The sequence below is a fragment of the Plecotus auritus genome (genome assembly GCF_963455305.1).
Source record: "Plecotus auritus genome assembly, chromosome: 6".
Lineage (NCBI taxonomy): Eukaryota > Metazoa > Chordata > Mammalia > Chiroptera > Vespertilionidae > Plecotus > Plecotus auritus.
The window spans coordinates 88,648,962-88,675,249 of record NC_137773.1 but is presented as its reverse complement, the minus strand read 5'-3'; the positions used below and the strand labels follow the sequence as shown (position 1 = coordinate 88,675,249).

The following is a 26,288-nucleotide window of genomic DNA, read 5'->3' as shown; positions in this document are numbered from 1 at the left end:
TATAGATTGTCTGTCTCCCCTGATAAGCTGTGAGCTCCACCAGGCAGGGAGGGACTGCCTTGCTCACATCTGTGCACCTAGATCCTAGAATAGAGCCTGACACTCAGTAGGTGCTCAATATATGTTTTTCTCTGGGGCAGACCTGAGAGAGGGCATTTGGGAGACCGAGCAGGACTGGATTGGGGGCTGGAGTGTCTAGAGATGATGAAGGATAAGGATGAGGAAGAGCTGTGGGGCTTGGAGACAGCTCTGGGTATGTGGGGGTTGTTCATTATGGTAGGCCCGCCCCCATCCCATCCCAGGACATAGCAGGATGGGAGCTGAATGGTAGACAAGCATGGAGGGCAGGGTAGGAGGCAGAATGGGGAATGGGCAGGCGAGGGCAGGATGGGGGGTAAGAGGAGGGGGCAGGCAAGGAGAGGCAGGCTTAGCTGGTTCCCACCCTCCACTCAGCACACAGGGAGAGCTGCTAAGGAGTCTGGATACCAGGAAGTGAGGCCTTCTCCCCCCTCAATCGGAGACCCTGGTGCCCTGACCTTGTTTCCATCCGGAGTCGAAAGGTCTCTTTCCCACTTTTATTTTCTGTAGAGAGAAGGCAGAAGTTCAGAGGCTGGGTAATACAGCTTCTGGAGCTAGCTTTCTGGGTTCAAACCCTGGCTCTTCTGTGTGATTTAGGGCAAGTTGCTTAACCTCTCTGTGCTTTAGTTTCCTAATCTGATTATAATATTCCCAACCCACTAGGGTTGTTGTAAGGATTACATGAGTTAATACAAGTAAAGCACTTAACACAGCATCTGATCAGCATTTTATAACCATCTATTATTATTATTATTAAAAGAAATGTCCCTCCCCCCCCCTCTAAAAAAAAAAAAAGAAAAAAAAAAAAAAGAAATGGGGTCCAAACCAAAGCCTTGGTCACTTTTAGTCCCTAAAAGTCCTGGGCCTGGTGAGACTTGTTCTTCCTACTCCTACAAGTGAGGTCCCCATGGCAGTGTCCTCTCTCCTCCTTAGTCCCCCAAACTGGAGACTCCAGAATCCCACCATTTCTGACCATATCCATAGCCTCCCCCTGGCCCATCCCCCATCATCTCTTGTTGGACCAGTGCAGCTGCCTCTTCCTAGTCTCCCAGCTCCCACCCTTGCCCTCTACAGTCTGTTCCCCCCACAGCCACCAGAGGGAGCCTACGCAAACCCATGCTAAGTCTCATCCCTCCTCTGCTCAGAAGTCCCCTTGGCTCCCATTGCACTCTGTCCAAACACTGACGTCCTCACTGTGGCCCACAAGCCCCTGCACCATCTGCCTCCGTCACCTCTCCAACTTTTTCTCCTAAAACTCTACCCATTGCTTCTCTGTAGCCACGCTGACCTCCTCGCTGTTCCTCAAACCAGGTGAATTCCTTCCTGTCTCAGGGGCCTTTGCAGCTGCTGTTCTGCCTGCCTGCAATGTTTCCCCTCAAATCCTTCATGGCTCACTCTCAAACTTCTTTCATGTCTCAGCTCAAGTGCCACTTCCTCAGAGGGCTTCTCCTGGATCCCCTCCCAGTCTGTGTCATTTTTTCCCTGCTTTATTTTTTATGGTATTTTCAACTGCTATTATGTTATATGGTTATTTTTTATAATGCAGATTCATTTATGTTATCAATCAATAACAATAGGAGAATAATATATTTTTATTGTTGTATCATTGTTTGTCTCTACTACAAGAGAAGAGGGGTATTTTTCTTGTTTATGCCTATGTTCCCAGGGCCAGGAAACAGGGTGTGGCTCATAGTAAATGCTCAAGCAATACTTGTTGCATGACTAATAAAGCAATAAATGTGTTTATTGAACCATAGCTAAAATAAAAAGTAGAAAAGAAGGCTTGGGCATCCTGGGGTCCTGGCTTACCTTCCAGGGCACTGTGAAGAGTAGCGTTCAGGTGATATAGGTTGCAGGTGTCCTCCCAGGACTCTGGGGATCTGTGGTACATGGTCAAGATCTGCCAGGGCAGGGAAGGTGTCAGAACCCATCCACACACATTCCTTCTCCTCCTCTGTCCAGTCCTTGCCTGCCCAGGGATGTGCCCCTGTGGGGGATTCACAGCCACGTCTGCCCTCCTCAATCCCTGAGTGCACCGGTCAGAACACTTTACAGATCTAGACCAGCTCGGTGTAATAGAATCTTCTGATCTTCTGCAAGATGGCCATGGTCTCTATCTGTCCTGTCCATATGGTGGCCACTAGCCACGTGTGGCTATTGAGCACGTGAAATTCGGCTAGTGTGATTAAGGAACTGAATTTTAAATTGTATTTAATTTTAATGAATTTAAATTTAACTGAAGCTCAAGGAGAAATGTGACATGCCCAAGGGCACACAATGGCAGGAATTCAATCATGACTCCACTGGCAGAAACACGAGAACAGGCTGCCTTAAATCTGGTGCACAAGAGGGCTGTTCTCTTGGGCCCAGGGCACGGGACCAGAAGATGTAATGAAGCCGCTGACTCAGATATTGGGGAAGGGTGGAGTTCCAGGGGTGGGCAAACTTTTTGACTCGAGGGCCACAATGGGTTCTTAAACTGGACTGGAGGGCCGGAACAAAAGCATGGATGGAGTGTTTGTGTGAACTAATATAAATTCAAAGTAAAGGAGCGGAGGGGAGAGCAAGAGAACCGGATAGAACAGCCAGATCCGGCCCGCGGGCCGTAGTTTACCCACGGCTGACTGCCTCTGGGGATTGGGAAACACCTTGGACAGAGAATCTTCCCTCCGTGAGGCAAGGAAGGAGATACCCCTTCAGGGACTCAGCATGGGAGGGGCAGAGGGGTCCAATGACCTCCGACCTCTACCTTCTTTGATTCTTGACTCAGCAAGTGGAAAACCTTTCTGGTCCTCTATTTCCCCACCCGTTGCATGGAGCCCATCCTTAGCTTGGCTCATAACAAATAATAGTGCCCTAAACAGTAGCTAATTTTTTTTTTTGCTGATTTTGATCTTGTCTTGGGGTCTAGACCTGCCCCTATTCCCACCAACTAGGGGGACCCTTGGCTCCAGCTAAGAATCTCGAGGATGGGACACCCGACCTACCGATATGGTGCCTCTCCCGCTGCCACTGGCTGTGATCTCTAGGTCGTCTTCAGAAGAAAACTGAAGGAAAGGGGAGGAGGATTTGAGGATAGAGGAAGCAGCAAAACATGGCTCAAATGTAGGAGGGTGGGTGGGGAGGACAGATGGTTTTACTGTGCCTTCTTGATAGAGCACTTGTGGTGTCTACTTGGTCACAGAGCAACCACAACCGCCAACTCAGGCTGTGTCCCATCTGTCCACTTTGCAACGTCTCCGAAGTTCTCTGTGTGTGAAGCCCCCAAAAGACCCTTCTACCTGGCATCTCTGCACCGACTCTTGTTTCCCTTATGAGGCAGAACAAACTTTTACAAATTCACACCCAATCCCATCTCCCCTCATTGCTGTTCCTGGAAAACTCCTGCCACATGGCCTTTGCACCTCCTGTTTCCTTGCCTAGATAGCCACAAGGCTCACTCCTTTATTTCCTTAAGGTCTTTGCTCAAATGTCCTCTTCTTGGTGAGACCTTCCCTACCCATCCTGTCTAAAAATTCAACTCCTTGATGTTTTCATCCCCCTGCTTAATTTCCCCCTATAGATCTTGCCACCATTTAACACACCACATATTCTACTTATTTACATCTCTTAAAATTTTTTTGTTGTTAATCCTCACCGAGGATATTTTTTCCATTGATTTTTTTAGAGAGAGTGGGAGGGAAGGAAGGGGAAGGGAGAGAGAGAGAGAAACATTGATGTGAGAGAGACACATTGATTGGTTGCCGCCTGAACACGCCCTGACTGGGCCAGGGATTGAACCTGCAACCCAGAAATGTGCCCTTGACTGGGAATCAAACCCATGACCCTTTGGTGTGCAGGTGGATGCTCTAACCACTGAGCAACACCACCAGGGCTATTCACATCTCTTTATTTTCTGCCTTGTTCACCAAAATATAAAATTCTACAGCCATAGGGATGTTTTCTCTTGTTCATGGCCATATTCCTAGTACCTAGAACAATGATGGACACAATAAAGATGTATTTAGTCCGCAATAAAGATGTTTCAGATGATTGAAGGTAAATATCACCTCCTCCATGGAGTAAGGTCATGGAGATTACCTTACTCCCCACACCAAGTTATTTTCTCCTTTACACATTTCTTTCTTTCTCTTGTTTCAGGAAAGCTTAAAATAGAATATATTTACTGTCTTTCTTTCTACACTGTAAGTTCCATGATAGCAGGGTCCACAGATCTTTCCTAATATATCCCCAATGCTCAGAAGAATGCTTGGCACATAGTAGGTGCTCAGAAAATGTTTGTAGAATAAATATATCAATGCATTGACAGTAACCAGTGGTGTGAGAGAATATTGCGGGATATTGTGGCAAGGACATGATTCTTGGCCTCATACCCAATGTCCCCTCTGTGTGGACTTCTTGTCTGCCACCGAGTGCCTTACCTTTGCCGACCGCTGCTGGTAAGCGTTGTTCTGATCGATGAGCCACTCCACGTTCAGGGATCTCTTGGGGGCGCTGATCTGGACGCGGAGATCCTGGACACCCTCGAAGGGGACAGCTTGGCGGAATCGGATGAGGGCCTCGATGGCCACCACCGTGGTCTGGATTTGGGATGGGGGTGGGTGGGTGGGTGGGGGTGGGTGGGTGGGTGGGGGGCCTCAGATCAGCACCACAGACAGCGCCCCGGAGACGAGTCAGCACCACGGACAGCTTCTGATGGGCCGTCCTTGGCAGCATTCTCCCCCACAACCCCTTCCGGCCCAGCACCCACCCTTCGGAGGCCCGGGTCACCTGGGTGGATTTGAAGCCGCCTCCCAGCTCCCGCTTCTCCAGCAGCCACTTGGCGATGGCATGCGTCTCATTATGCAGACCCAGCTCCAGCTTCTGCATCAGCGCATAGGCGGTGGCCTCGATGGTGTACAGGGAGTTCCAGTCCTTGACCTTTACTGGCCAGTGGTTTTTGTCTAGAAGATGCATGCCCACCTTGTTACCCGGATCTGGGCCCACTTACCTAAACCTGTCCTCTCCTGTGTTATCTGGCCCAGTTTTTCTCATCTGCTACCTGGTTGAGCACTTACTTTAAGGAGGCACATGAACATGGTGTTTTCAGAATAGCTCTAAGAGACAGACTCTAACTATTTAGAGATGGGGAAACTGAGCTACAAAGAAGCCGCTCCAGGTCCCTCCAGCCCCACTGAAAGGGAGTTCTCTTAACTCCACTCCTCTTGCCTTGGGGGATGCTGAAGATGGAATAAGTATGAGATAGAGCAGGCCATGGGAGGCAGACGCCTTCCAATGCCCCACATTTAATGACCTTTCTATCCTTGACCTTGCCAAGCTCTTTCCCACTTCCGGGCATTTACACCTGCCATTTGCTTACTTTGGAATGCCCTTGGTTTTTCACAGAGGTGGGCCTTCTCACCTTTCATTTAATCTGAGAGGGTCCTCTTTTCATAGAGGCCATCCCAGCCCCCCAGTCCATACTTTTCTCCCCTTGTCATCTCTCCCACCCACTTCATATGTTTCATCTCAGCACTTATCTCAATTTGTAATTTTCTATTCATTTGTTTGTCTTCTGCCTGACTCCCTAGGGATGGTGAGGACTTTGAGGGCAGTGACCATAGAAGTCTTGTTCACCCTGGTTTCTCAGGGTCTGAGGTCAAGGGTTGGCACACCATAGGTGTTCAATAGACACTAGATGACGAGTCATACATGGTTGGACACATTCTCCCTCCCCCACCCCAAGACTGATGAACAGACAGTTGCAGAAGAAGTGACCCCACACACTCACTGCGGCTGGCAAAGCTGTCCAGGCGGTCATTGGCCCGGGGGCTCTTGGTGAGGGCCAGAGCATAGGAGACTATGGCTACGGAAAAGGTTTTCTGAAGGTCAGGGAGGCGTCTCTCCAGGAAGGCCCTGGCTTTCTCCATGCTGGCAATCAAACCCTAGAGAGTCAGAGAGAGGAGGCTGGAGGGAGGTGGTCAGAAGAAAGGGGTCTGGGAGTGAGAAGAGAGGGATGCACTGAGAGGAACATGAGGGTGCGGGGATCCCTGGGTGCAGGGGATAGGGCACCCTGCACATCCCACCCTGCCCTCCTCTCTGGATCCTACCGGTATCTCAGGGCTGCACAACTCCTTCCCCTCATCCAGGGCGATCAGAACAAGGGCTGTGAGGCATGCGTCTGCCTCGGAGCCTCGGTAGCCACCCTGTGGATGCAGAACACACCCATGGCTCCTTTAGCATCTTGGAGACGCCTTCCCCCACCTCTCCTGCCTGACCTTACAAAGCTCTCAGGTGCTCAACTCTGGGCTGAATGATGCTGAAAGCAGGATGGAGAAAGAGAGAGAGAGAGAGAGAGAGAGAGAGAGAGAGAGAGAGAGAGAGAGAGAGAGAGAGAGAGAGAGAAAGAGAGAAGAGAGAGGATCTTGAGATTTGCTTGTGTGGGATCTGCCTTACTATCAAGAGCTAGCAGTCATAGAGAGTGCCGTGCCAAGCTCGCTACACTGCCTCAGAGCATTCTTGCAGCAGCTCCATTTACTGAGAAGAAAATGGAGGGTCAGTTTGGAAAGCGGGATGCTCGACTTGTAAGTGGGATCCTCCGTGTCATGTGCTATGAAAGAGTGGTGAGTGAGCAAAGGGCAGAGTACACAGCGGATTTAAAAGTGGGTGATATTGAGCCCCGGCTGGTTTTTCTCAGCGTTAGAGCATCATGAACTGAAGGGTTGCAGGTTCGATTCCTGGTTAACGTTTGAACCCTGGTCCTGGTCAGGGTGGGTGTGGGAGGCACCAGCTGGTGTGACTCTCGCACATCAATGTTTCTCTCTGTCTCTCTCTCTCCATGGTCTATTTGGGTGAAAGACAGGTCAGGCCCCTGGATTTTCTCACACAGATTCCAGCAAGAACAAAGGCATCACCTGGGGAGATGCCACACTGATGGAGTAATTGGAGAATCCCAAGAAGTACATCCCTGAAGCAAACATAATCTTCGCTCTCACTAAGAAGAGTGCAGAAGGGCAGACTTGATAGCTTATCTCAAAAAAGCTACTAACGAGTAATGGTTGGCTACTGCCTCATTTATCACAAATGTCTCGTGACTTTTTTATGTGTACCGTATTTAAATTGATCTCATACACCAGAGTCAGATCATGCATGGCTGATAGAGCATTTCTTTTGGGCAGTCCTGAATTAAATAAGATTGGCTTGTGGTTAAATGAATATGATCAGCCTGGCCAGTGTGGCTCAGTAGATGAGAATCAACCCATGAACCAGGAGGTCATGGCTTGATTCCCACAGCCAGGGCACATGCCCAGGTTGTGGGCTCAATCCCCAGTAGGGGACATGCAGGAGGCCACTGATCAATGATTCTCATCGTTGATGTTTTTATCTCTTTCTCCCTCACCCTTCCTCTCTGAAATCAATAAAAACATTAAAAAATTTAAATGAACATGGTCAGCTCTTTGTTGTTGTAAATCCTTGAGGATATTTTTTCCATTGATTTTTCAGAGAGTGCAAGGAAGGGGGAGAGACAGAGAGAGAGAGAAAAAACAAAACAAAACATCGATGTGAGAGAGACACATTAATTGGTTGCCTCCCACATGAGCCCCAACCAGGGAATGAGTCCACAGGCTGACACTCTATCCACTGAGCCAAAGTGGCTAGGGCAGCTTTTTGAACTTTGATGGTAATTTTGGTTCAGCAAGTGCTATCACTGTCCTCACCTTCTAAAAATATGACTGGACTTGATTCATAGAGTGCCATCTCTAAATCTGCTGGAGACTGGTTTTATATTTAAATTTACATAATTGGTTATATTAATACTAGAGGCCTGGTGCATGAAATTCATGCACGGATAGGGTCCCTAGGCCTGGCAGGCAATCAGGGCTCATCGGGGCATTCCAACTGCTGGCCTGGGCCTTCCTTTGTTCTGTTCCCAGCACCGGTCCCAATCACTTGGTGCTGTCAGTGGGTACGAGTGGTGGCTGCCGGCCCGATTGCCCCTGAGGGCTTCTCCACCTCCCCCTACTCCTGAGGGAAATTGGGACTGGCTCCAATCGCTCTATGCAGTCAGCATGTGGGAGCAGAGGCGGCGGGAGCAGGGCTGCTGGCAGACAGGGGACTGGGGCTGCAGCAGGAGGGGCTGGGTGTGGGTGCAGAGGATGGGCCAAGACCTGCCCCTGTGCCCACCACAGCCTCGTGGCCCACAGTTCCTTTCAAGGTGCATGAATTTGTGCACTGGGCCTCTAGTGAATGAATAATATGTGTAGATGCAATGATAGAGACAGGAACAGGGCTGGCATTCAGGGGAGACTTCCTGAAGGAGGCGATGTCTGAGCTAAATCTAATAAGAAAACATGATTTGGCTGGGTGAAAAAAAAGAGGACAGCATAGGCAGAGACACGGAGGTGAATTGGAGGGACCCATGAGCTGGGGGTAGTGAGGGGAGAGGCTTGCGAAGAGATACAGAAGAGCTATAGTAGAGATACTGCTGTAGGCAACTTGAGCCACAGAAGGTGTTTGAGCAGGAGAGACCTCCCAGTCTGCGTGAAAACTGTTTCTGAAGGCTTCTGTGGAGGAAATCTGGTAGGGACGGACGTGTTGGCTGGGGCCAGGGAGGACTCAGGCCCAGTGGGAGGAGGGCCAGGATGGACGACTGCTGGAAGTGAGGGTGAGGGAGAGATGGGGTCCCAGATGGACCCCAGCTTTCCTCACACTGTAAACGAGCTCAGGGTGGTCCAGAGCAAGGGGAGAAAATGCTGGGCACTGGTCCTCGGCTGCTTGCTTTTCTCATTCTACCTGAGCACAGGGCAGGGCCCGAGATTCCCCCATCACTGGGCAGAGCCCTGGGTTTTGTATGGCCAACTGAGACAGGGGTGGGAGCATGGGCACCTGCATGGACGCCATGATTATGGGGCCCTTCTCCAAGAACTGCCCGTCCTCGGCCTGCCTCTGGGTGATGATCCACTTGGCAATGCCACAGAGAGAGTGCTGGTCAATCACACGCAAGGTCATGGTGGAGTAGGCCAGGGCGTAAACTCGGAACACGTAGCTCGTGAGCCTGTGGGGAGGGCGAGGGGCAAGCGATGACTGGGAAGGGCAGCCAAGGGGGTTCTAGACAGGGGCAGCCACTCTGCAGGAATCTACACCATGGACCACACTGCTTCACGCTGAGCCTCGTTGTGTGCAATGCGCTGGCCCGCAGGCTGCCTGCCCAGGACCCACAGCACGGATGCTCCTGGGGTCATCAAGCCCCAGGCTGGCCCCTTGAGCTCCCCCCCTCACCGCCACCCCAGCGTTGTCTTTACCAGGTGCTTCCCGGCTTTCCCTTGTGGATGTGGTAGGTGCCATCTGCGCTCCGGTGGGTCAGCATCCGGGTATATCCTGGGGAGACAGGTGGAGGTGGTCTTGGCAGGAGAGTCAGAGAGTTGATGTTGGAGGGTGGCTGGGATCATCTGGAGGAGCAGGGTGTGGGTGTGACTTGGGGATGCATTCCATCCACGTACAACCTGGACGAAGGGACTTATACACGTATAAAGTGGGAGCTGCAGAGTCCAGATGGAAATGCAGGTTGCAGCCAGGCGTGACCCCCAGAGCAGTGTGTTCGTGTCCAGGAGAAACCTGGGAGACCACCCACCTGGGAGGGGTGAGGCTGGGAGCTGCCGCTCAGAGGGATCATGGAAGGTGAAACCCAGGAAAGGTGGTACCCTGAGGGGCCACTCCCTGGGCATTTTCTTTTCTTAGAAAATATATTTGTATTGATTTCAGAGATGAAGGGAGAGGAAGAGAGAGAAACATCTCTGATGAGAGAGAATCCTTGATCAACTGCCTCCTGCACGCCCCCTTACTGGGGATTGAGCCCGAAACCCTGGCATGTGCCCAGACCGGGAATTGAACCGTGACCTCCTGGTTCATAGGTTGATGCTCAACCACCGAAGCACACCAGCTGGGCTGGGCATTTTCTTGGGGTTTTTTTTTTTGGCTGCAAACTAGAGGTTTCAGTGAGTCTGTGTAGGCTCAAGGAGGCCACTCTTGGGTGTAGTCTCGTGGGGACACCTCTTAGGTACATTCTGAACCTGGCTGTTTGAATTATATCTGCAGTTACCTGAGGGTTTGCTGTTTGAGTGTAACATTGGGGTGACAGTGCCTGGGTGTCCCCTGGGGATTACTGCTGAGAGTGCCTGAATGGAGAGTTGGGGTCTGGGAGTAACTGGGAAGAGGGGGTCGATGTCCAAATTACCTTGAGGGCTCTGGGTGGACTTAGAGGCATTCATCTCTGGTTGTTACCTGGAGGTTTGGGTGTCACCTCGGGAAATGTCAGCATTCAGGTAAAACTGGGATTATTCTGGAACTTTCTGCTTCAGGGTTCCCTGGGGTTGACCCAGGGCTTGGCACTGACTCGGTGTAACCTGGGACAGTGTCTGAGTAGAACAACCTTGGGGGGGTTGCTGCTTTGGGGGTAAACTAGGGGGTCTGTTGTTAGATTGTAACCTGAGAAGGGAGTCCCGCTGAAGGAATAACCTGGGGGTCACTGATGGAGGTTACCTGGGACTTCAGAGTTCAAGGGCAATCTAGGGTTCACCTTGAGATGACTCTTTGGGGTCACTGTTTAGGGGGTCACCTGGGGGTTGGTATCAGGTTGTCATCTGGGAGAGGAGTCAGAGTTTGGGTGTTATTGTCTGGGAGGGTCCCATGGGACCTCCCTCAAACCTGGGGATACCCTAGTCACCCTCCCAAAGAGTCCCAGAAACCCTCATCAAGGTCACAGGAGGGCCTCACCGCTGACAATGTTCTTCATCACTTGGTCCCTGTGCTCCACCCCGACCTTGCCCCACTGGCCCGTGGCGTCCAAGTAGCGGGTCAGGATGATCACAGGCGTCAGGCTGCTCAGCGTCTGCTCGGGGCAGCCAGTCGGGAGCCTCAGCAGCTCATGGGTTTCTTTGGAGGTCAGGCTGCCCAGGATGGTCTCGCCGAGGATGTCACCTGTCAGGTGGGCAGGGTTGTCTTGGGAATGGCCTAAGCCACCAAGGCTTTCTGATCATTCCACATGGGCACTCCCAGCCCCTCCTGCTGCTGTGCCCAGGTGGCCCGGGGGGAGCCAGCTCCCTCCTCCCCCGCCTTCCCCTCCCCCCAGGAGCCAGCTGTGCCCTAAGCACCTTGGACGCTGACAAACACTTCTGCCTCTGTATTGGGCATCTTGTTCAAAAGGTCTGTTCTTGGCACCAGCTCCACCTGGGGCCGACCTGAGCAGACACAACCTTCTGTGACAAGCAGGTTCTGGGGGTAGGGAGGTCAGAAGGCACAGAACCCAGCAGGAGCTTAGACTGGCCCCTGGCCTGAGCACCTCGTTTAACCCCTCTCTCTGCCCTAGCATGTCCCCAGGATCCCACATGCCCTTTGCAGACTCCACAAACCTTGGGGGTTCAGGACGAAGCTATGAGATATTTTTTCTATCTTGCCCCCTGCCTGTGGGAGGCAAGGAGGAAGCAAGTTAAAAACAATAGCAAAAAATAACAATCATAATGACAGTAAGAGGAAGCTTTGCTCAGCTGGTGAGAACGCAGACTCTGGAGCCCTAATATCTGGGTTCAAATCCCAGCTCTTCTACTCCTTAGCTGTGTGACCTTGGGCAAATTACTTAACCTCTCTGTGCCTCAGTTTTCTCATCCATAAAAGGGAGATAATAATAGTTCCTACCTGTTAGGGATGTTCTGAGGGTTAATGAGTTAATATTCTTTTTATTTTATTTTTTTATTGATTTTTAAAAAGACAGGAAGGGAGAGGGAGAGAGAGAAACATCAATGAGAATCATTGATTGGCTACCTCTCGCACGTCCCCCGTTAAGAATCAAGCCCTCAACCCGGGCATGTGCCCTGACCGGGAATCAAACCATGACCTCCTGGTTCATAGTTTGCCTCTCAACCACTGAGCCACGCCAGCCGGGCAATGAGTTAATATTCTTAAAGCTTTATATTGTAAGGCCTAATCAGGTGTTTGTTAAGAAAATAAAGTATTATTGATGGGTCATAGCCTCTGATTATGCATGCCTATGATGATCACCCCCATTCTGTAAATGAGAAAATGGAGGCTCAGAGAAGTTAAGGGAGTTGCCAGAGGTCACACAGAAGAGGCAAGATTTGAACCCAGGTCTGACTCCAAAGTTGTGAAGTGGGGGCTCTGTGATTGAACTGTTTCAAATCTATTCTCTCAGCTCACTCCCACCTGGGAGGCCTGTTTGTTGGTCCTGGGCCCACCTGTCCCTCCCATCCCTCACAGGGGAAGCGCCACTGTCTGCATGGCAGCATGGCGTGCGCGGAGCCATTACCTGGACCAGGAGCGTCTTCTTCACATGGTCCTGGAGCCCGGAGCCCATGACCTTGACCTCCACGTCCACTTTGCCTATCTCAAGTGGGAGAAGCACAAAAGGCACCATCTTGGTGGAGATGGGGGGCATGACCACCACCTGGCGGGATGGGGCTCCTGGCCTAGACGCGCTGCACAGCGGCTCCTTGTGGGGGAACTCCACGCGGACCTGGACAGGGCAGGCAGTGGAGGGGTCCAGATGCATGGATGGCCCAGGACCCTAGAGTCACACTGCCCTCCTGCCCTGGCCTGAGAATCCTGAGTAGGTAACAGCACGGCATAGGGGTTGATAGCAAAGACCTTGTCTGGGTTCAAACCCCTCCTGCCATGTATGTGCTGGGTGATCTCAGAAAGCCCTTTGATCTCTATGTGCCTCAGTTTCCTCATCTCTAAAGAACAATAATGGCACCCATCTGCTGGGGTTATTGAGAGGTTTAAATAAAAAAATATCTTCGCCTGGCTGGTGTAGCTCTGTGGTTGAGCATCAAACTATGAACCAGGAGGTCATGGTTCGATTCCCGGTCAGGGCATATGCCTGGGTTGCAGGCTGGATCTCCAGTGGCATCCGATCAATGATTCTCTCTCATCATTGATGTTTCTCTCTCCCTCCCTTCCTCTCTGAAATCAATAAAAATATGTCTCAAAAAAAGAAAGAAAATATCTTAGAAGTCTTCCAAAATGGCCACCACGTTGCTGGCCGTTTCGAATAATGACACACTCCACCCCCTTCTATGAAACACACGGGCAGATGTTTCGGCAGGAAGGGAGGGCTGGAGGCTTCACCTTGACCTGGCGGCTCAGGAAATTGTACAGCACGGCTTGGATCTGGACTTGCTCGTTCCTGACCACGGAGAAGGGCAGCTTCAGATCCACAAAGAACGGTTTCCTAACTGTCATCTCAAAAGGTTCTGAGACACAGAGACCTAGAACCAGGAGATCGCGGGGAGGTTAAGCAGAGGCCCGCAGTCCCGGGGCTGGACATCCCGCGCTCTCTCAGCATTGGGCTTGCGGGGGTCACCTTGTCCGGGCTTGAGGCTGATGGCCACAAGCTGCCACGTGGTCATGGAATCTGGCAGGTTCACTGAGAAGGTGTGGTGGGAGACGCTCCTCCTGGAAGAGGCAGGGCAGGGGCATCGCTGACTTGGTGCTGCCTGGGCAGAGCCTCTGTCCAGGGGTGACCATCACTATGGAGGGGTGAGTGGGTCACCCCAGGAGAGGCATCCTCACGAGAGGGTCCTCATTTGGGGGGAACCACTGGGATCTGCATTCCCACCCAGGGCGGTTGCTATCATGGACTATGCTGAGAACTCAATGGCACCACTGGGGGCATTGGCCATGATGGACGTCCACTGATTGGTGGACGGGACCGGGGACCAGATGTTGCCTCAGGGGGAGGGGGCGTGTTCCTACCGCAATTCACTTTTCGGCAGAGTAAATGTCCTCCAGAGCCAACTTTCAGGGAACAAAGTCCGGACAGGCTGGTCATCCAGGAAGATGTCTTCCAAGTCCTCTTCGTCATCCGCTGCAGGGAGCAGACGTGGGCTGGCATCACCATCGCATCTCTCCCTGGGCCGGCCCAGCAGCTCTTAGGAACGGTCCTCCCAGGCAATGTTCCCATGGCCCGAATGTCCCCGTTGATTGACCCCATGGCGCTCCAGGCCCTTTGGTGGAGGCCCCCTCCCCCGTCCTCCTGCCGTGTCCCCCTCACTTGTCCCCAGAAGCAGCTCATCCTCCCGGGCCTCTCGAGTCAGGGCCGCAGACAGATGGCAGCAGCTCAGGAAAGCGGCGACACAGGCCGGCTCAGGGCGGACGTGCCGGGTCCTCTCCTCGCACGACAGCCCCACGGGGTTCTCCCGGAGCCCGGCCTCGCAGCACTTCCGCTCCAGGTCGGAGTTGAACTTGTTCACTGTGGGCCAGGTTAAGAGGGACGAGGAGGCTGAGCAGGGTCTGAGGAAGCTGGGAGCCATCCGCCTAAGTGCATGCATACTTGGCCTTGTTTAGCCTTAACTCTGGCAGATGTGGGTCCTGGCACTTTGCCTGTATCTTCCTCCTAAAAGCTCACATGGATCCCATAGGGGGAGTTCTGATCAGGAAGCTGAGTGACAGAGGGGTCTGTCCCCTGGCCTAGGGTCACACACCTCACAGTGGCAGGGCTGGGACTAGACTCCAGGCTGCTGCTTCCCCTCCCCTCCCCTCCCTGCCTCCTCCTCGTCCTCCTTTTCGATGAGATTGGTAACGCCATGTTTATGTATAAAAGATGCCACTTCGCCTCCCAATTTTCATGAATTATTTGTAAAAAACATAAACCTCGCTGTAAAGCAAACCTAAGGAAAGCACTTAAAGATAAAACTATAGCAATTTAAAAATCTTATTGTCCACCATACAACACGTTTAGAAGATCCATAGTTAAATAATATAACAGATCAGTGCCATAAATAAAACAGCAGTTCATATTATAAACTTTCTCCAGAAGGTTAGCATGATTTTTTTTTTTAAAGGTCTCAGGTTTGTGTTTTTTTTTTGTTTTGTTTTGTTTTTTTTATTTATTATTATTATTATTTTTATATTTTATTAATTTTTTACAGAGAGGAAGGGAGAGGGATAGAGAGTCAGAAACATCGATGAGAGAGAAACATCGATCAGCTGCCTCTTGCACACCCCCTACTGGGGATGTGCCCGCAACCAAGGTACATGCCCTTGACTGGAATCGAACCTGCGACCCTTCAGTTCGCAGGCCGACGCTCTATCCACTGAGCCAAACCAGTCAGGGCTGTTTTGTTTTTTTAAATATATTTTATTGATATTTTACAGAGAGGAAGGGAGAGGGATAGAGAGCTAGAAACATCGATGAGAGAGAAACATCGATCAGCTGCCTCCTGCACACCTCCCACTGGAGATGTGCCGGCAACCAAGGTACATGCCCTTGACCGGAATCGAACCCGGGACCCTTCAGTCCGCAGGCCGACGCTCTTTCCACTGAGCCACACCGGTTTCGGCGGTTAGCATGATTTTTGATATGGAAATTAGATTAGATTTTACCTTGATTTTTTTTTAGATTTTACTTATTTTCTTTGTATTTAGTTCCACCAAGTCCTAGCATTGCTCAAAGAGACTGAAAAATCTAATGCTCAGAGAACGCATGCTTCTAACACCAGCCAGCAGTGCCCCCACCGTCCTTGAACTCCAGGCCCAGAGCTAAACATTATCCATTGGCACTCAGCACTGATTTCTCTGTTTGTCTATATTCCCTCCTCTGTCTGACATCTGGAAACTAGGCTTTCCAGACTCCCTTGCTGCTGGAGTTCTGGATGGAATTAGATTCTGGCCCCGAGATGCTCTTGTGGAAGAGAAGCAGAGAGCATTTCCCCTGCAGCAGTGTAGCTAATGAGTGGGCCCCAGTCTGTGTGGTTTTTTCATGGGGAAAATTCCATGTTCCACTGTCTCATGAGGAATACTGTCAGAGGTTTCCTGAGATTCCATGCATTGCAAGAACTGCAGTGGGGTGATCCTGAGTCCCAGTGAGCAGCCTTCAACTTTCCATTTCTATAGCCCAGTCAAGTAATTTTGAAAGCACCAGATTCCTAGGATTAAATCCCTCCCTCCCTGCTTGAAGTACCTAGAATGGGTTCAGTTTTCTGTTTTAAGCCCCGATGAATCCAGTAGGCCAGGGAACCAAGAGGGGGACATCCAGCTTTAGCTCTGACCTGCATTCTTCTTGGTCTCCATGCTCTTCAGGGAGCGGCGGCGGCGGCTGGGAGGGCGGCTCTGGGGGCAGTGCCAGTCTGGAGGCCAGAGGGAAGAATGAGGACAATTGTCAAGATCATTACCAACACCCCTGTTGAAGTTTATTGTATGCCCATCACCTAATTTTATTCCATGGGTTCCTCATACTTAAGATTCACCACTGAAAAGCTATGCAGTTTTCAACAAGTCACAACCTCTCTGGGCGTTATTTAAAAAAAAAATTGATTTCAGAGAGGAAGAGAGAGGGAGAGAGAGAGAGAAACCATCACTGATAAGAGAAAATCATCGATAGGCCTCCTGCACTCCCCTACAGGGGGCCGAGCCTGCAATCTGGGCATGTGCCCTGACCGGGGATCCAACCGTGACCGCCTGGTTCATAGGTCAACACTCAACCCCTGGGCAACACTGGCCAGGCGCTGGGGGTTACTTTCTCCAGCTATGCAAATCAATGGAATCATAGAGTTCTATCAATGGAATCGTGCATATAGAGGTACTGAGCTTGCAGTAGATAGAAACTCAGGAGATAACTATTTGTAGCTGAAAGAACACACCCCTAGTTGTCCCCAGTACCCATGCTCCTTCTCTCATCTGTAGCAACTAAACCTCCATCTTTATATATCACTCAGAATGAAGAGTACATTTCCCAGTACACTCCCTTGGGCCTAGGTGGGGCCATGTGACTGAGTTCTGGCCAATGAATGTGAGAGTAGTGCCGGAAGCCAGTTCCAGCATGTCATAATTGCAAGAGTTTCATCAAAAGGTTGATGGAACTTGGGGACTCAACATGGGCTGAGTCACATATGTTATCACCTGTTGGAATGGCTAAAGGCATTTCCCGCAAACCTGAATAGGACGATTGTTTGCTGCCAGACAGCTCAGGGCATCTTAATCTACATGTTATTGCCTCCTTTTGGCCAAACACCTGAATAGCTGTAGGCTATTCCCCAATCTGACAATGCTTCTGTACAAAACCTTACCCTTTGAAGTGTATTATCTCCACCTTGCCTTAGGACAAATTGTGTTAATAAAAAGCAAGGGTCCTGAGACAAAGAGAATTTAGTTCCTTCAGCTAGGCTCCTCTGACCCCCAATGCCTTTCAAAATTATCTTTCATCTTTGGACTCTTATTTAATCTATTCACAGCCTTTCTCCAGATTGCTGAACGCTTCTTAATGCTGGAACAAGAACCCTGGCAGAGTAGTGTCCTCTCGTTCCCTCTTCCCTTCGTCCTACTGCCTGGAATGAGGTTCTGATGAGGTGCTATCTCGGAAAATGGCAGAACACCAAGCTAGAAGCAGCCTGAGTCCCAGAATGACCTCTGGATGGTGACTGAGTGAGATATAAACTTCTATCTTATTTGAGCTACTATTATTTTATTTTTTTTTTAAATATATTTTATTGATTTTTTTTTACACAGAGGAAAGGAGAGGGATAGAGAGTTAGAAACATCGATGAGAGAGAAACATCGATCAGCTGCCTCCTGCACACCCCCCACTGGGGACGTGCCCGCAACCAAGGTACATGCCCTTGACCGGAATCGAACCTGGGACCTTTCAGTCCGCAGGCCAATGCTCTATCCACTGAGCCAAACCGGTTTCGGCGAGCTACTATTATTTTAGCTCTATTATTTTAGATTCATATGGACAAACCTATACCTTAACTAACACAGAGTGAGTTACTTGTATTATTATGCCCATTTTATGGACAGAGAAACTCAGACTCAGGGAAGAAATGTGACTGGCCCATGGTAAGTGCTAAGATCCTGAATTTTAGCCCATCTGTTTGATGCTACACCTCATGTTCTTAACCACTAGACAGCATTGCCTCCACCCCTGCTGCCCTCCTGCCCACCTCCCACCCCTGCCTGTACCTGAGCTTGCCAAGGTGTCCATCCCTGTGCTCATCTTCAGGTCCAAGCCAGCATCCTTGAACACAGCAAGCCCGTCTTTCCCACTGCCTGCGGTGCAGCCAATGTCATGTTCCTCCACCACATCCCAGACCTGGGGGGCCAGAGAGGAACCTGGACTTGGAGCCTGTCTGACCCTCCAGGGAAAGAGCAATAATGCACTGTAATTGCTGGTTCAAGTAATAATTCTCACACTGTCTGTCATTCATTGAGTTCTTACCACCTGCCAGTCTCTATGCTGTGCACTAGCTACTTGCATCCTTGCAACCGTTGATGTTGCATTTTACAGTTGAAGAAGATGAAGCTCCAGCTAGAATGTCCAAGCAACCTTTTGACCCCAAATGCACATGTACTCACCTTCTTCTGTGTGAGCTTGTGTTTGCTGTTCAAGATGTAAACAGCCTTGTCCACGGCCACAAGCCCCACTGTGGCCTCTGCATCACCTGTCACCTTTATTTTCACCTTGCTGTTGGGCTCCAAAGAACTGAAGGAATCTTCATTATTTAAGCCAACCTTCAGCTGAGCCAGGAAAAATAGATATATCATAAAAAAGGCTTATAGACTGCCAAGGGGCTTCCCCAAGTCCACTTTTTAAAATTTTATCTTTTGTTTATTGATTTTCAAAGAGAGGGAGAAGGAGAGAGAGAGAGAGAGAGAGAGAGAGAGAGAGAGAGAGAGAGAGAGAGAGAGAGAAACATTGATGTGAGAGCACAACATTGATTGTCTGCCTCCTGCATTCCCCCTACTGGGAATTGAGCCTGTAACCTGGGCTTGTGCCCTTGACCAGGAATTGAACCAACAACCTCCTGGTGCATGGGACAATGCCCAACAAACTGAGCCACACTGGCCAGGAGCCCAAATTCACTTTCAGGTTCATGTTCCCTACAACTCTGATGGAGCATTAGGGACCTCCACCAGACAAATTCCAGCTCCACACATTTCCTTGCATCATCTCCACTCCCTAGGTCGAGCCTTTAAAGCCACATCTCTTCCTCTTACATGCACTTGCCCCTGGTCTGGGAGCCCTTGAACTTGGACAGACCCTCTCCCGAACTTTATGATGGTGATGTACAACTTCAAGGAGTTTGGCTCACCGTCCCCATGCATCTGTCATTCACATCGATCCATATGGAATCGGCAACCAGTTCAGGGTCCTGGCCTGCTCCTCTGGGCAGTAAATAAAAAGCCAGGATGCGGAAGGAGGGCAGCATCTCTGAAGTCACATCAATGATGGCTGACGTGTAGACACTCCCGGGAATTTTAAATTGATGTTTGGTAGAGACAATCTGGCCCTTACTCAGGACCTTAAAAACAGGGGAAGCCAAGGATGAGAAGGGTAGGGCCAGCCCACAAGAGAGGTCCTCAGTCCCTTTGCTCTGTTCCTTGGCCTGAGCCTACCCCAGATGGGCCCCACCTTCACGCCGTTGTTCATAGTTCCTCCAACTCAGCTACCCAAGACTGTTCCAGGGCAAGAATTCCTTGACTCAAGCTCTGGTCCTAGTCCCTCACCAGGATGGTGAAGTGAGTGATCTGGTCCTTGGCTGCAGGGTTCTGATGCCTTGTGTTGAGGCTCAGCTGGAGGTTGCTGCCAACTTCTGTGCCAAACGTGTTCACCTCTATGTGCACGAAGTTCCCTGACCCATCCTGAGTTGAGTAAGGCCAAGCGGTCATCCTGGCTGATGCTTGGTCCTCTGAGCGGAGATCTTCATCAGTTACCACCTGGGTAGATGGATGGGCAACTAACTCTCATCCTTTCCGTTTATACAACCCCACCGTTTCTGCCCCATCGGATTGGTACCAGGATAGGGAGTTGCTTCATCTGTGCGTCTGTGTTGATGGTCAGAGTGGCCACCCCACTGTCTGAGGTGTACACTTTGTGGTTTTGGCAGCGAACGAGAACATGGGAGGCTGGGGACCCGTCAGGATTTGAGACGAAGACCTGGGGAGGAGTGTGGGGTGAGATAAAGGACAGGCCTGGGGGCGGCCTGCTGTGAGAGGTGGGAGCTGTGAATGCCACCCGGATAGGACTGCCTGGGACAGCTGTGCCAGTTGTGCACTGAGCAACACCAGGGATACCATTCACACTAGAGTCTTTATGAACGGCACCCCTAGAGCATTGCCATGCAAATCCATATGTGGTGGCCCTGGGTATTGGGTGGAATTGGGGGTGGAGAAGGCATAGAGGGCTTGGGGGAAAACAGAGCAGGACTGGGACTGAAATAATGCCCATCAGACAGCCTAAGGTCAACCCAAATGAATGTATGAGAAAACAGCAGCTTGCTGTGCAAATGCAGCCTCAAGATAAACACTTAAGCACTATGTTCTAGCCTGACTGTGACTCCTAAGCTCCCATAGAGAAATTATGGAGCCCTCACTGTGCTTCGGGAAGACATGGGTTAAGACTTGAGGAAACCTTGGGATTAATCTGGGGGCATGATGGACTCAACTCTAAGAAAGACTGGGGGCAGGTGAGTCCAGTGTGGATTTTTATTTCTGGGGTGTGGCTGTTTGAGAGTGGGGCCCCTGAGTCCTTGGGTAGAGTGAACCCAGACCCTGACCCTAAAAAGGAAGGGCATCCCCGGCTTGAAATACTGGGGTGTCCTGGTGAACTTGATGTTGTATGGGCTCCGGGTGATCTTCACCCCTGAGGTCTCAGCCTGGACCATCTCACCCCCTGTGGAGAGAGGGGACCATGAAGTCTGTGGAGCAAATTTAATTTCTTGGGGGAATTGCAGGGCTGCAGGTTTGGGAGGCCCATCTTGGTGATGATGACAGGGAAAGACAGTAACACAATTTCAACTCCTGCCAGCCCTTCTGGCATTTCCCATTTCTCTAATGAGGAAACTCAGGCAGGAGGTCGCCTGAGGTCACATGGGCAGAATGTCTGGTCTGGGAAGGAACAGTGTCCTGAACTCAGCCATGGGCCTGGGTGAGGGCAGCACCTGAGGAGAACACGGTGACGTTGACATAGATGGAGGCCCCTATGAAGTCCTCTTCTGGGCCTTGGAATGCAGCCATCAACATGTCCTTCTGGAGGGAGACGTGACCCTGGCCTTTAGAGATCTGCTCTCAGGGCAGGAGAGAGGAGAGGAGATGGTTTCTTGGGGAAGTGAAGGAGGGTTGGGGGGAAAGGGAGGCTGGGGAGGGGTCCGAATTGGTTACCTCCACCCTCTGTAGAGAACTTTGAATGGCGATCCGGCGGGAATCCAGCTTCACCCCGAAGATGGCCAGGGCATGTCCGTCCACTGGCTTGTTGAATATATACCTGGGGGATAAAGACGCTCCACTGGCTCGGAAGCACCGCACAACCTCCGGTGGCTGCAGAGATGGCCTGTATGATCTCATAGGGCTGCAACGATGGCTGTGAAACTTGGGGAGGGGCAGAGGCGGCCCCTGGAAACTAAGGTTTCATTGCTGACCACAAAATCCTGGGAGGTGACAAATAAGTCACATAACGCCTTGTTGGGTTGTAAATGTGACTTGTGAGACCTCATGAGATGGTAGAGGTATCTTGTACAACCATTTGGAGCCACATAGGAGTCTGGACAACCCGTGGGATGGCAGAGGTGGCCTGTGCAGCATGATAAAGCTTCAGGAATGGTCTGTATAATGTTAAGAAGTGGCAGGCATGGCCCTTACAAGCTTAGGTGGACAACATGGCCTGTGCAACGTCATAGAGCTGTGGAGATGATCAGTGAACCCCACAAGGCAGCAGATATGGCATTTGTAATTTCACAGTTCTGCAGAGGTGATCTGGATAATCTCACAAGATGCCTGTACAACCCTGTGGATCTTCAGAGGTGGTCCACATCATGAGATGTGATGCTCCATTAGGTAGACAAGGTGGCCTGTACAACCCCACAAGCCTGAAGGGAAGGTCTGTACAACCTCACAGGTAGCAGACATGGTCTGTACAACCTCGTGGGACAATGTGGGTGACCCAGAATATCTGATGGGTGTCAGAAAGTGCCTTTCTTAAGCCCCAAGTGCTATGGGAGTGACCCACTTCTTACTACCCTTCAGTTTCTTGGTGTCCGTGGTCCTCAGAGTAAGGGGACTCACCAGGCCTGGATTTCCACACACAGAGATTCATCACTGAGGTAGAAGAAGCTCTTCTTTGGGGTCAGCCGGACCTCAAAAGAAGGGAGCACTGGGTGGAGTAAAGGCAGGGGACACCCTCAGCAATTCACCGTCCTCCCCCTAATCCCCTCCCTGTCCTGCTCCTTCCCGGTGACTCTGGCCACCTCCAAGGACTGGAACAGGCATCCCTGTTCACCGGCACCCAGTTCAGGCCCTGGCACGCAATAGGTGTGCCACAAGGCCTCCTCTGCATCTCCAGCCAGCCCTGCTTCTGGCTTGTCCCACCTCGCCCTCCCCGTCCCACGCTGCTCACCATACTCCTTCACGTCAAAGGCTGCTTTGAACTTCAGCTTGGCTGCACTTTGGTAACTGGCTTCGATGCTCCAGGTCCCAAAACTGAGGCACAGAAAGTTAGGAGAGATGGAGACTGAGGAGCCCCCCCCCCACCTCCCCTGTCCCTAGGGCTCCCAGTAGGGCACCTGATGAGCTCTGGGAGGTGGAAGGAACTCGAGAAGATACCTCTGCTGGCCAGCAGATCCTGGCTGATCACAGTGATCCCTTCCGGGTTCTGTGGGGACAGCGGGTAGGTGGTTCATGCCCACAGGCCCTCAGCACATGCTATAACCCCAGTGCCTGGGATCCACCCTGCCAACAGGAGAGGCCACCTTGATGTCCAGAGTGAATGTCCTGGTCACAGGATCCATCTTGTGGTTCACAGTGAGCACCCGGTATTGAACTGGAGGAGGAGGGAAGACTCTGAGTGTTGGGTAGAGTTTGGAGAGGGGGTGTAGTTATTATAATCTTGGGCAGTGGGGGGACCTAGGCAGGTGGAATATGTTGGGCATTGGGGGAGGCTGGGGCTGAGGCAATGTCTGCTCCAGGCCAAGTGCCCAGAGGCTGTACCCATGTGCTCCGGGGTATAGATGGTCTTGTCCGTCTGGATGAAGATGTAGCCAGCATGGGGAGCCACCAGCACAACCTTCTCCATAAATGAGGAGGTAGAGGTGGGTGCCCATGATGCCCGGATGATGACATGCTGCTGCCCTGGTTGTGGGGGGTATACCAGGCTCTCGGGAATCTGGGGAGAGATGCCCACATTTCTCAGGCCCTGCTGGGGTCTCCATCCCTGGGAGCAGAGCCCTGGGCCAGATCCTAGGAGAGCCGATTGAATGGGGGCCCTCCAGCTCTGCCTTTGGGAGCAAGGTCGACTCGTGTGGCTGTGCAGTTTGCTCCTGCACAAGGACATTTCCTCTCGAGTGGAGATACAATCCAGGCCATGGTCAGTTTTCCCAGTCACCAGCAGAGGGCGCCTTGATTAATTAGCACAGAGGCATCATGCTAATAATCATGGGAGCCCAGATTGAAGGGATTTTGGATTTTCAAGTGGACAGAACATAAGAGGAGCACTAAGTATATCCATGCCCAGCGTCTATTCCCTAGCGTATCTAGTGGAAATTCCCCCTAGAGTCTGCCACTCTCCACCCTTGCTGCTGGCCTGGAGCCTCCTTTGTGGCCACCCATGCTGGCCCGTCACTTACCATCACGGATGCCTGGCTCATAAAGTGGTTTTCCAGTGAGAGGGTGAGCTGGCTTCTGGCCATCTCCTTCTTCTTCATGGGGAAGTCCCACACAGTGAGGTTCACCTCAAGGGTCCCGTTAAGGGGCTGCCCGGAGTCCGAGTGAGCCTGCATGTGGATGTTCTCAGGGCTGCCGACCCGCAGGACACGGGGCGTCACCAGGATATACCTGCCGGGAGACAAACACAGGGGCCCCGGGGGCTCCAGTTGGGGAAGCAACAGCAGAGACAGATGGGGTCCCCTGCGGGGAGTCATGAAGACCACAGATGTGTAGGCGGTCGGCAGGTTCCCCTCAGTTTCCCAGACTCACAGTGGCTCAGCATGGGTGAGGGGGATCCCCAAGAGGAGCAGAATCAACCCCAGGGACCAGGGCAAGTCCATGGCAGTGGGACGGTGATGTGGGCCACCGGCCGCAGATGCCTGTCCTCCTGTCTGCCCCAGCTCCGGCCTGTTTGTCTTGGCCTGTCCTGGCTGAGTCGGACATGGGCGGGAACCCCCAGAGACCCAATGGGAGCAAAGTGGGCTGCTCCTCCCTTCTCAGCCCAGCCTCCATTGTGGGGCCAGGGACAGTGATGTGTTCATTTCCCACTCACAGGGTGGAGCAGCCATAGGCATTTAGCCATCTGGCCCCAGGATCCACCATAATAGAACCTTCTGAGAAATGCCCAGCTCAGACCCTTTCACTCTTTAAAAAAATAAAAATAATAAAAAGTATATTTATTTATTTTTTAAACTTTTTAAAAAATATATTTCTTTATTGATTTCAGAGAGGAAGGGAGAAGGAGAGAGAGATAGAAACATCAATGATGAGGGAGAATCATTGATTGGCTGCGTCCTGCACACACCCTACTAGGGATCGAGCCTGCAACCCAAGCATGTGCCCTTGGCCAGAATCGAACCTGGGACCCTTCAGTCCGCAGGCCGACGCTCTATCCACTGAGCCAAGCCGGCTCGGGCTATATGTATATATTTATTGATTTCAGAGAGGAAGGGAGAGGGAGATAGAAACATCAACGACGAGAGAGAATCATTGATTGGTCACCAGCCTGCAACCCAGGCATGTGCCCTTGACCGGAATCGAACCCAGAACCTTTCAGTTCGCAGGCCGATGCTCTATCCACTAAGCCAAACCAGCTAGGGATAAATCTATATTTTTATTGATTTCAGAGAGGAAGGGAGAGGGAGAGAGGGATAGAAACATCAATGATGAGAGAGAATCATTGATAGGCTGCGTCCTGCAAGTCCCCCACTGGGGATTGAGCCCAAAACCTGGGCATGTGCCCCGACAGGGAATCAAACCCTGACCTCCTGGTTCATAGACTGACACTCAACCACTGAGCCATCAAGACCAGGCTAATTTAAAAATATATATATCTTTTTATTGATTTCAGAGTAAGAGGAAGGGAGAGAGAGAGAGAGAGAGAGAGAGAGAGAGAGAGAGAGAGAAATCTCAATGAGAGAAACCATCCATCTGCTGCCTCGTATATGCCCCTACCAGGGCATGTGCCCAACTGGAATTGAACCAGTGACCTCTTGGAGCATTGGACCACCCTCACTCCATGGAGCCACGCCTTTTGCTCCTTTTTTTGTTGTTGTTCGTCTCCTTGTTTGTTTTTATTTTTTTAAATAAATATTTATTGTTCAGATTATTACAGTTGTTCCTCTTTTCCCCCCCATAGCTCCCCTCCACCCGGTTCCCACTCCACCCTCTGGCCTTACCCCCCACCCCCACTGTCCTCATCCACAGGTGTACAATTTTTGTCCAGTCTCTTCCCGCACCCCCCATACCCTTTCCCCCTGAGAATTATCAGTCCACTCCCTTTCTATGCCCCTGATTCTATTATATTCACCAGTTTATTCTGTTCATCAGACTTTTTATTCACTTGATTTTTAGATTCACTTGTCGATACATATGTATTTGTTGTTCAGAATTTTTATCTTTACCCTTTTCTTCTTCTTCCTCTTCTTTAAGAATACCTTTCAGCATTTTATATAATACTAGTTTGTCGGTGATTAACTCCTTTAGCTTTTTCTTATCTGTGAAGCTCTTTATCTGATCTTCAATTTTGAATGATAGCTTTGCTGGGTAGAGTAATCTTGGTTGTAGGTTCTTGCTATTCATCACTTTGAATATATCTTGCCACTCCCATCTGGCCTGCATAGTTTCTGTTGCGAAATCAGCTGACAATCATATGGGTACTTACTCCCTTGTAGGTAACTAACTGTTTTTCTCTTGCTGCTTTTAATATTCTCTCTTTGTCTTTTGCTCTTGGCATTTTAATTATAATGTGTCTTGGTGTGGTCCTCTTTGGATTTCTTTTGTTTGGGGTTCTGTGTGCTTCCTGGACTTATAAGTCTATTTCTTTCACCAGGTGGGGGAAGTTTTCTGTCATTATTTCTTCAAATAGGTTTTCAGTATCTTGCTCTCTCTCTTCTTCTGGCACCCCCCATAATTCAGATGTTGGTACGCTTGAAATAGTCCCAGAGGCTCCTTACACTATCTTCATATTTTTGGATTCTTTTTTCTTTTTGCTTTTCAGGTTGGGTGTTTTTTGCTTCTTTGTATTT

At 50.8% G+C, this 26,288-nt stretch overlaps 1 protein-coding gene across 2 annotated transcripts in view; it reads right to left on the bottom strand.

Moving 5' to 3' along the window:
- The window catches only part of LOC308249859 (complement C3-like), a 30,181-nt gene extending 5,989 nt beyond the window's left edge, over positions 1-24,192 (bottom strand). The window contains exons 1-33 of one of the 2 annotated variants that reach the window (XM_080671878.1): positions 24,031-24,192; positions 23,682-23,889; positions 23,047-23,221; positions 22,809-22,879; positions 22,623-22,711; positions 22,457-22,539; positions 22,126-22,213; positions 21,226-21,328; positions 21,006-21,126; positions 20,622-20,737; positions 19,862-20,002; positions 19,573-19,782; positions 19,158-19,367; positions 18,421-18,582; positions 18,028-18,157; positions 16,119-16,196; positions 14,123-14,320; positions 13,825-13,936; positions 13,433-13,524; positions 13,198-13,337; positions 12,377-12,583; positions 11,466-11,517; positions 11,208-11,294; positions 10,831-11,034; positions 9,360-9,435; positions 8,944-9,112; positions 6,168-6,263; positions 5,849-6,002; positions 4,849-5,021; positions 4,500-4,658; positions 3,066-3,125; positions 1,888-1,978; positions 537-582 (exon numbers count right to left, since the gene is read on the bottom strand). In XM_080671878.1, the coding sequence (XP_080528004.1) occupies positions 537-582; positions 1,888-1,978; positions 3,066-3,125; positions 4,500-4,658; positions 4,849-5,021; positions 5,849-6,002; positions 6,168-6,263; positions 8,944-9,112; positions 9,360-9,435; positions 10,831-11,034; positions 11,208-11,294; positions 11,466-11,517; positions 12,377-12,583; positions 13,198-13,337; positions 13,433-13,524; positions 13,825-13,936; positions 14,123-14,320; positions 16,119-16,196; positions 18,028-18,157; positions 18,421-18,582; positions 19,158-19,367; positions 19,573-19,782; positions 19,862-20,002; positions 20,622-20,737; positions 21,006-21,126; positions 21,226-21,328; positions 22,126-22,213; positions 22,457-22,539; positions 22,623-22,711; positions 22,809-22,879; positions 23,047-23,221; positions 23,682-23,889; positions 24,031-24,101 (4,172 nt within the window). In that variant the 5' untranslated portion in view covers positions 24,102-24,192. Of the gene's footprint in view, positions 1-536; positions 583-1,887; positions 1,979-3,065; positions 3,126-4,499; positions 4,659-4,848; positions 5,022-5,848; positions 6,003-6,167; positions 6,264-8,943; positions 9,113-9,359; positions 9,436-10,830; positions 11,035-11,207; positions 11,295-11,465; positions 11,518-12,376; positions 12,584-13,197; positions 13,338-13,432; positions 13,525-13,824; positions 13,937-14,122; positions 14,321-16,118; positions 16,197-18,027; positions 18,158-18,420; positions 18,583-19,157; positions 19,368-19,572; positions 19,783-19,861; positions 20,003-20,621; positions 20,738-21,005; positions 21,127-21,225; positions 21,329-22,125; positions 22,214-22,456; positions 22,540-22,622; positions 22,712-22,808; positions 22,880-23,046; positions 23,222-23,681 lie in introns of both variants that reach the window. The other variant, XM_080671877.1, reaches the window with a different exon arrangement.
- Between the last annotated feature and the right edge of the window lie 2,096 nt (positions 24,193-26,288).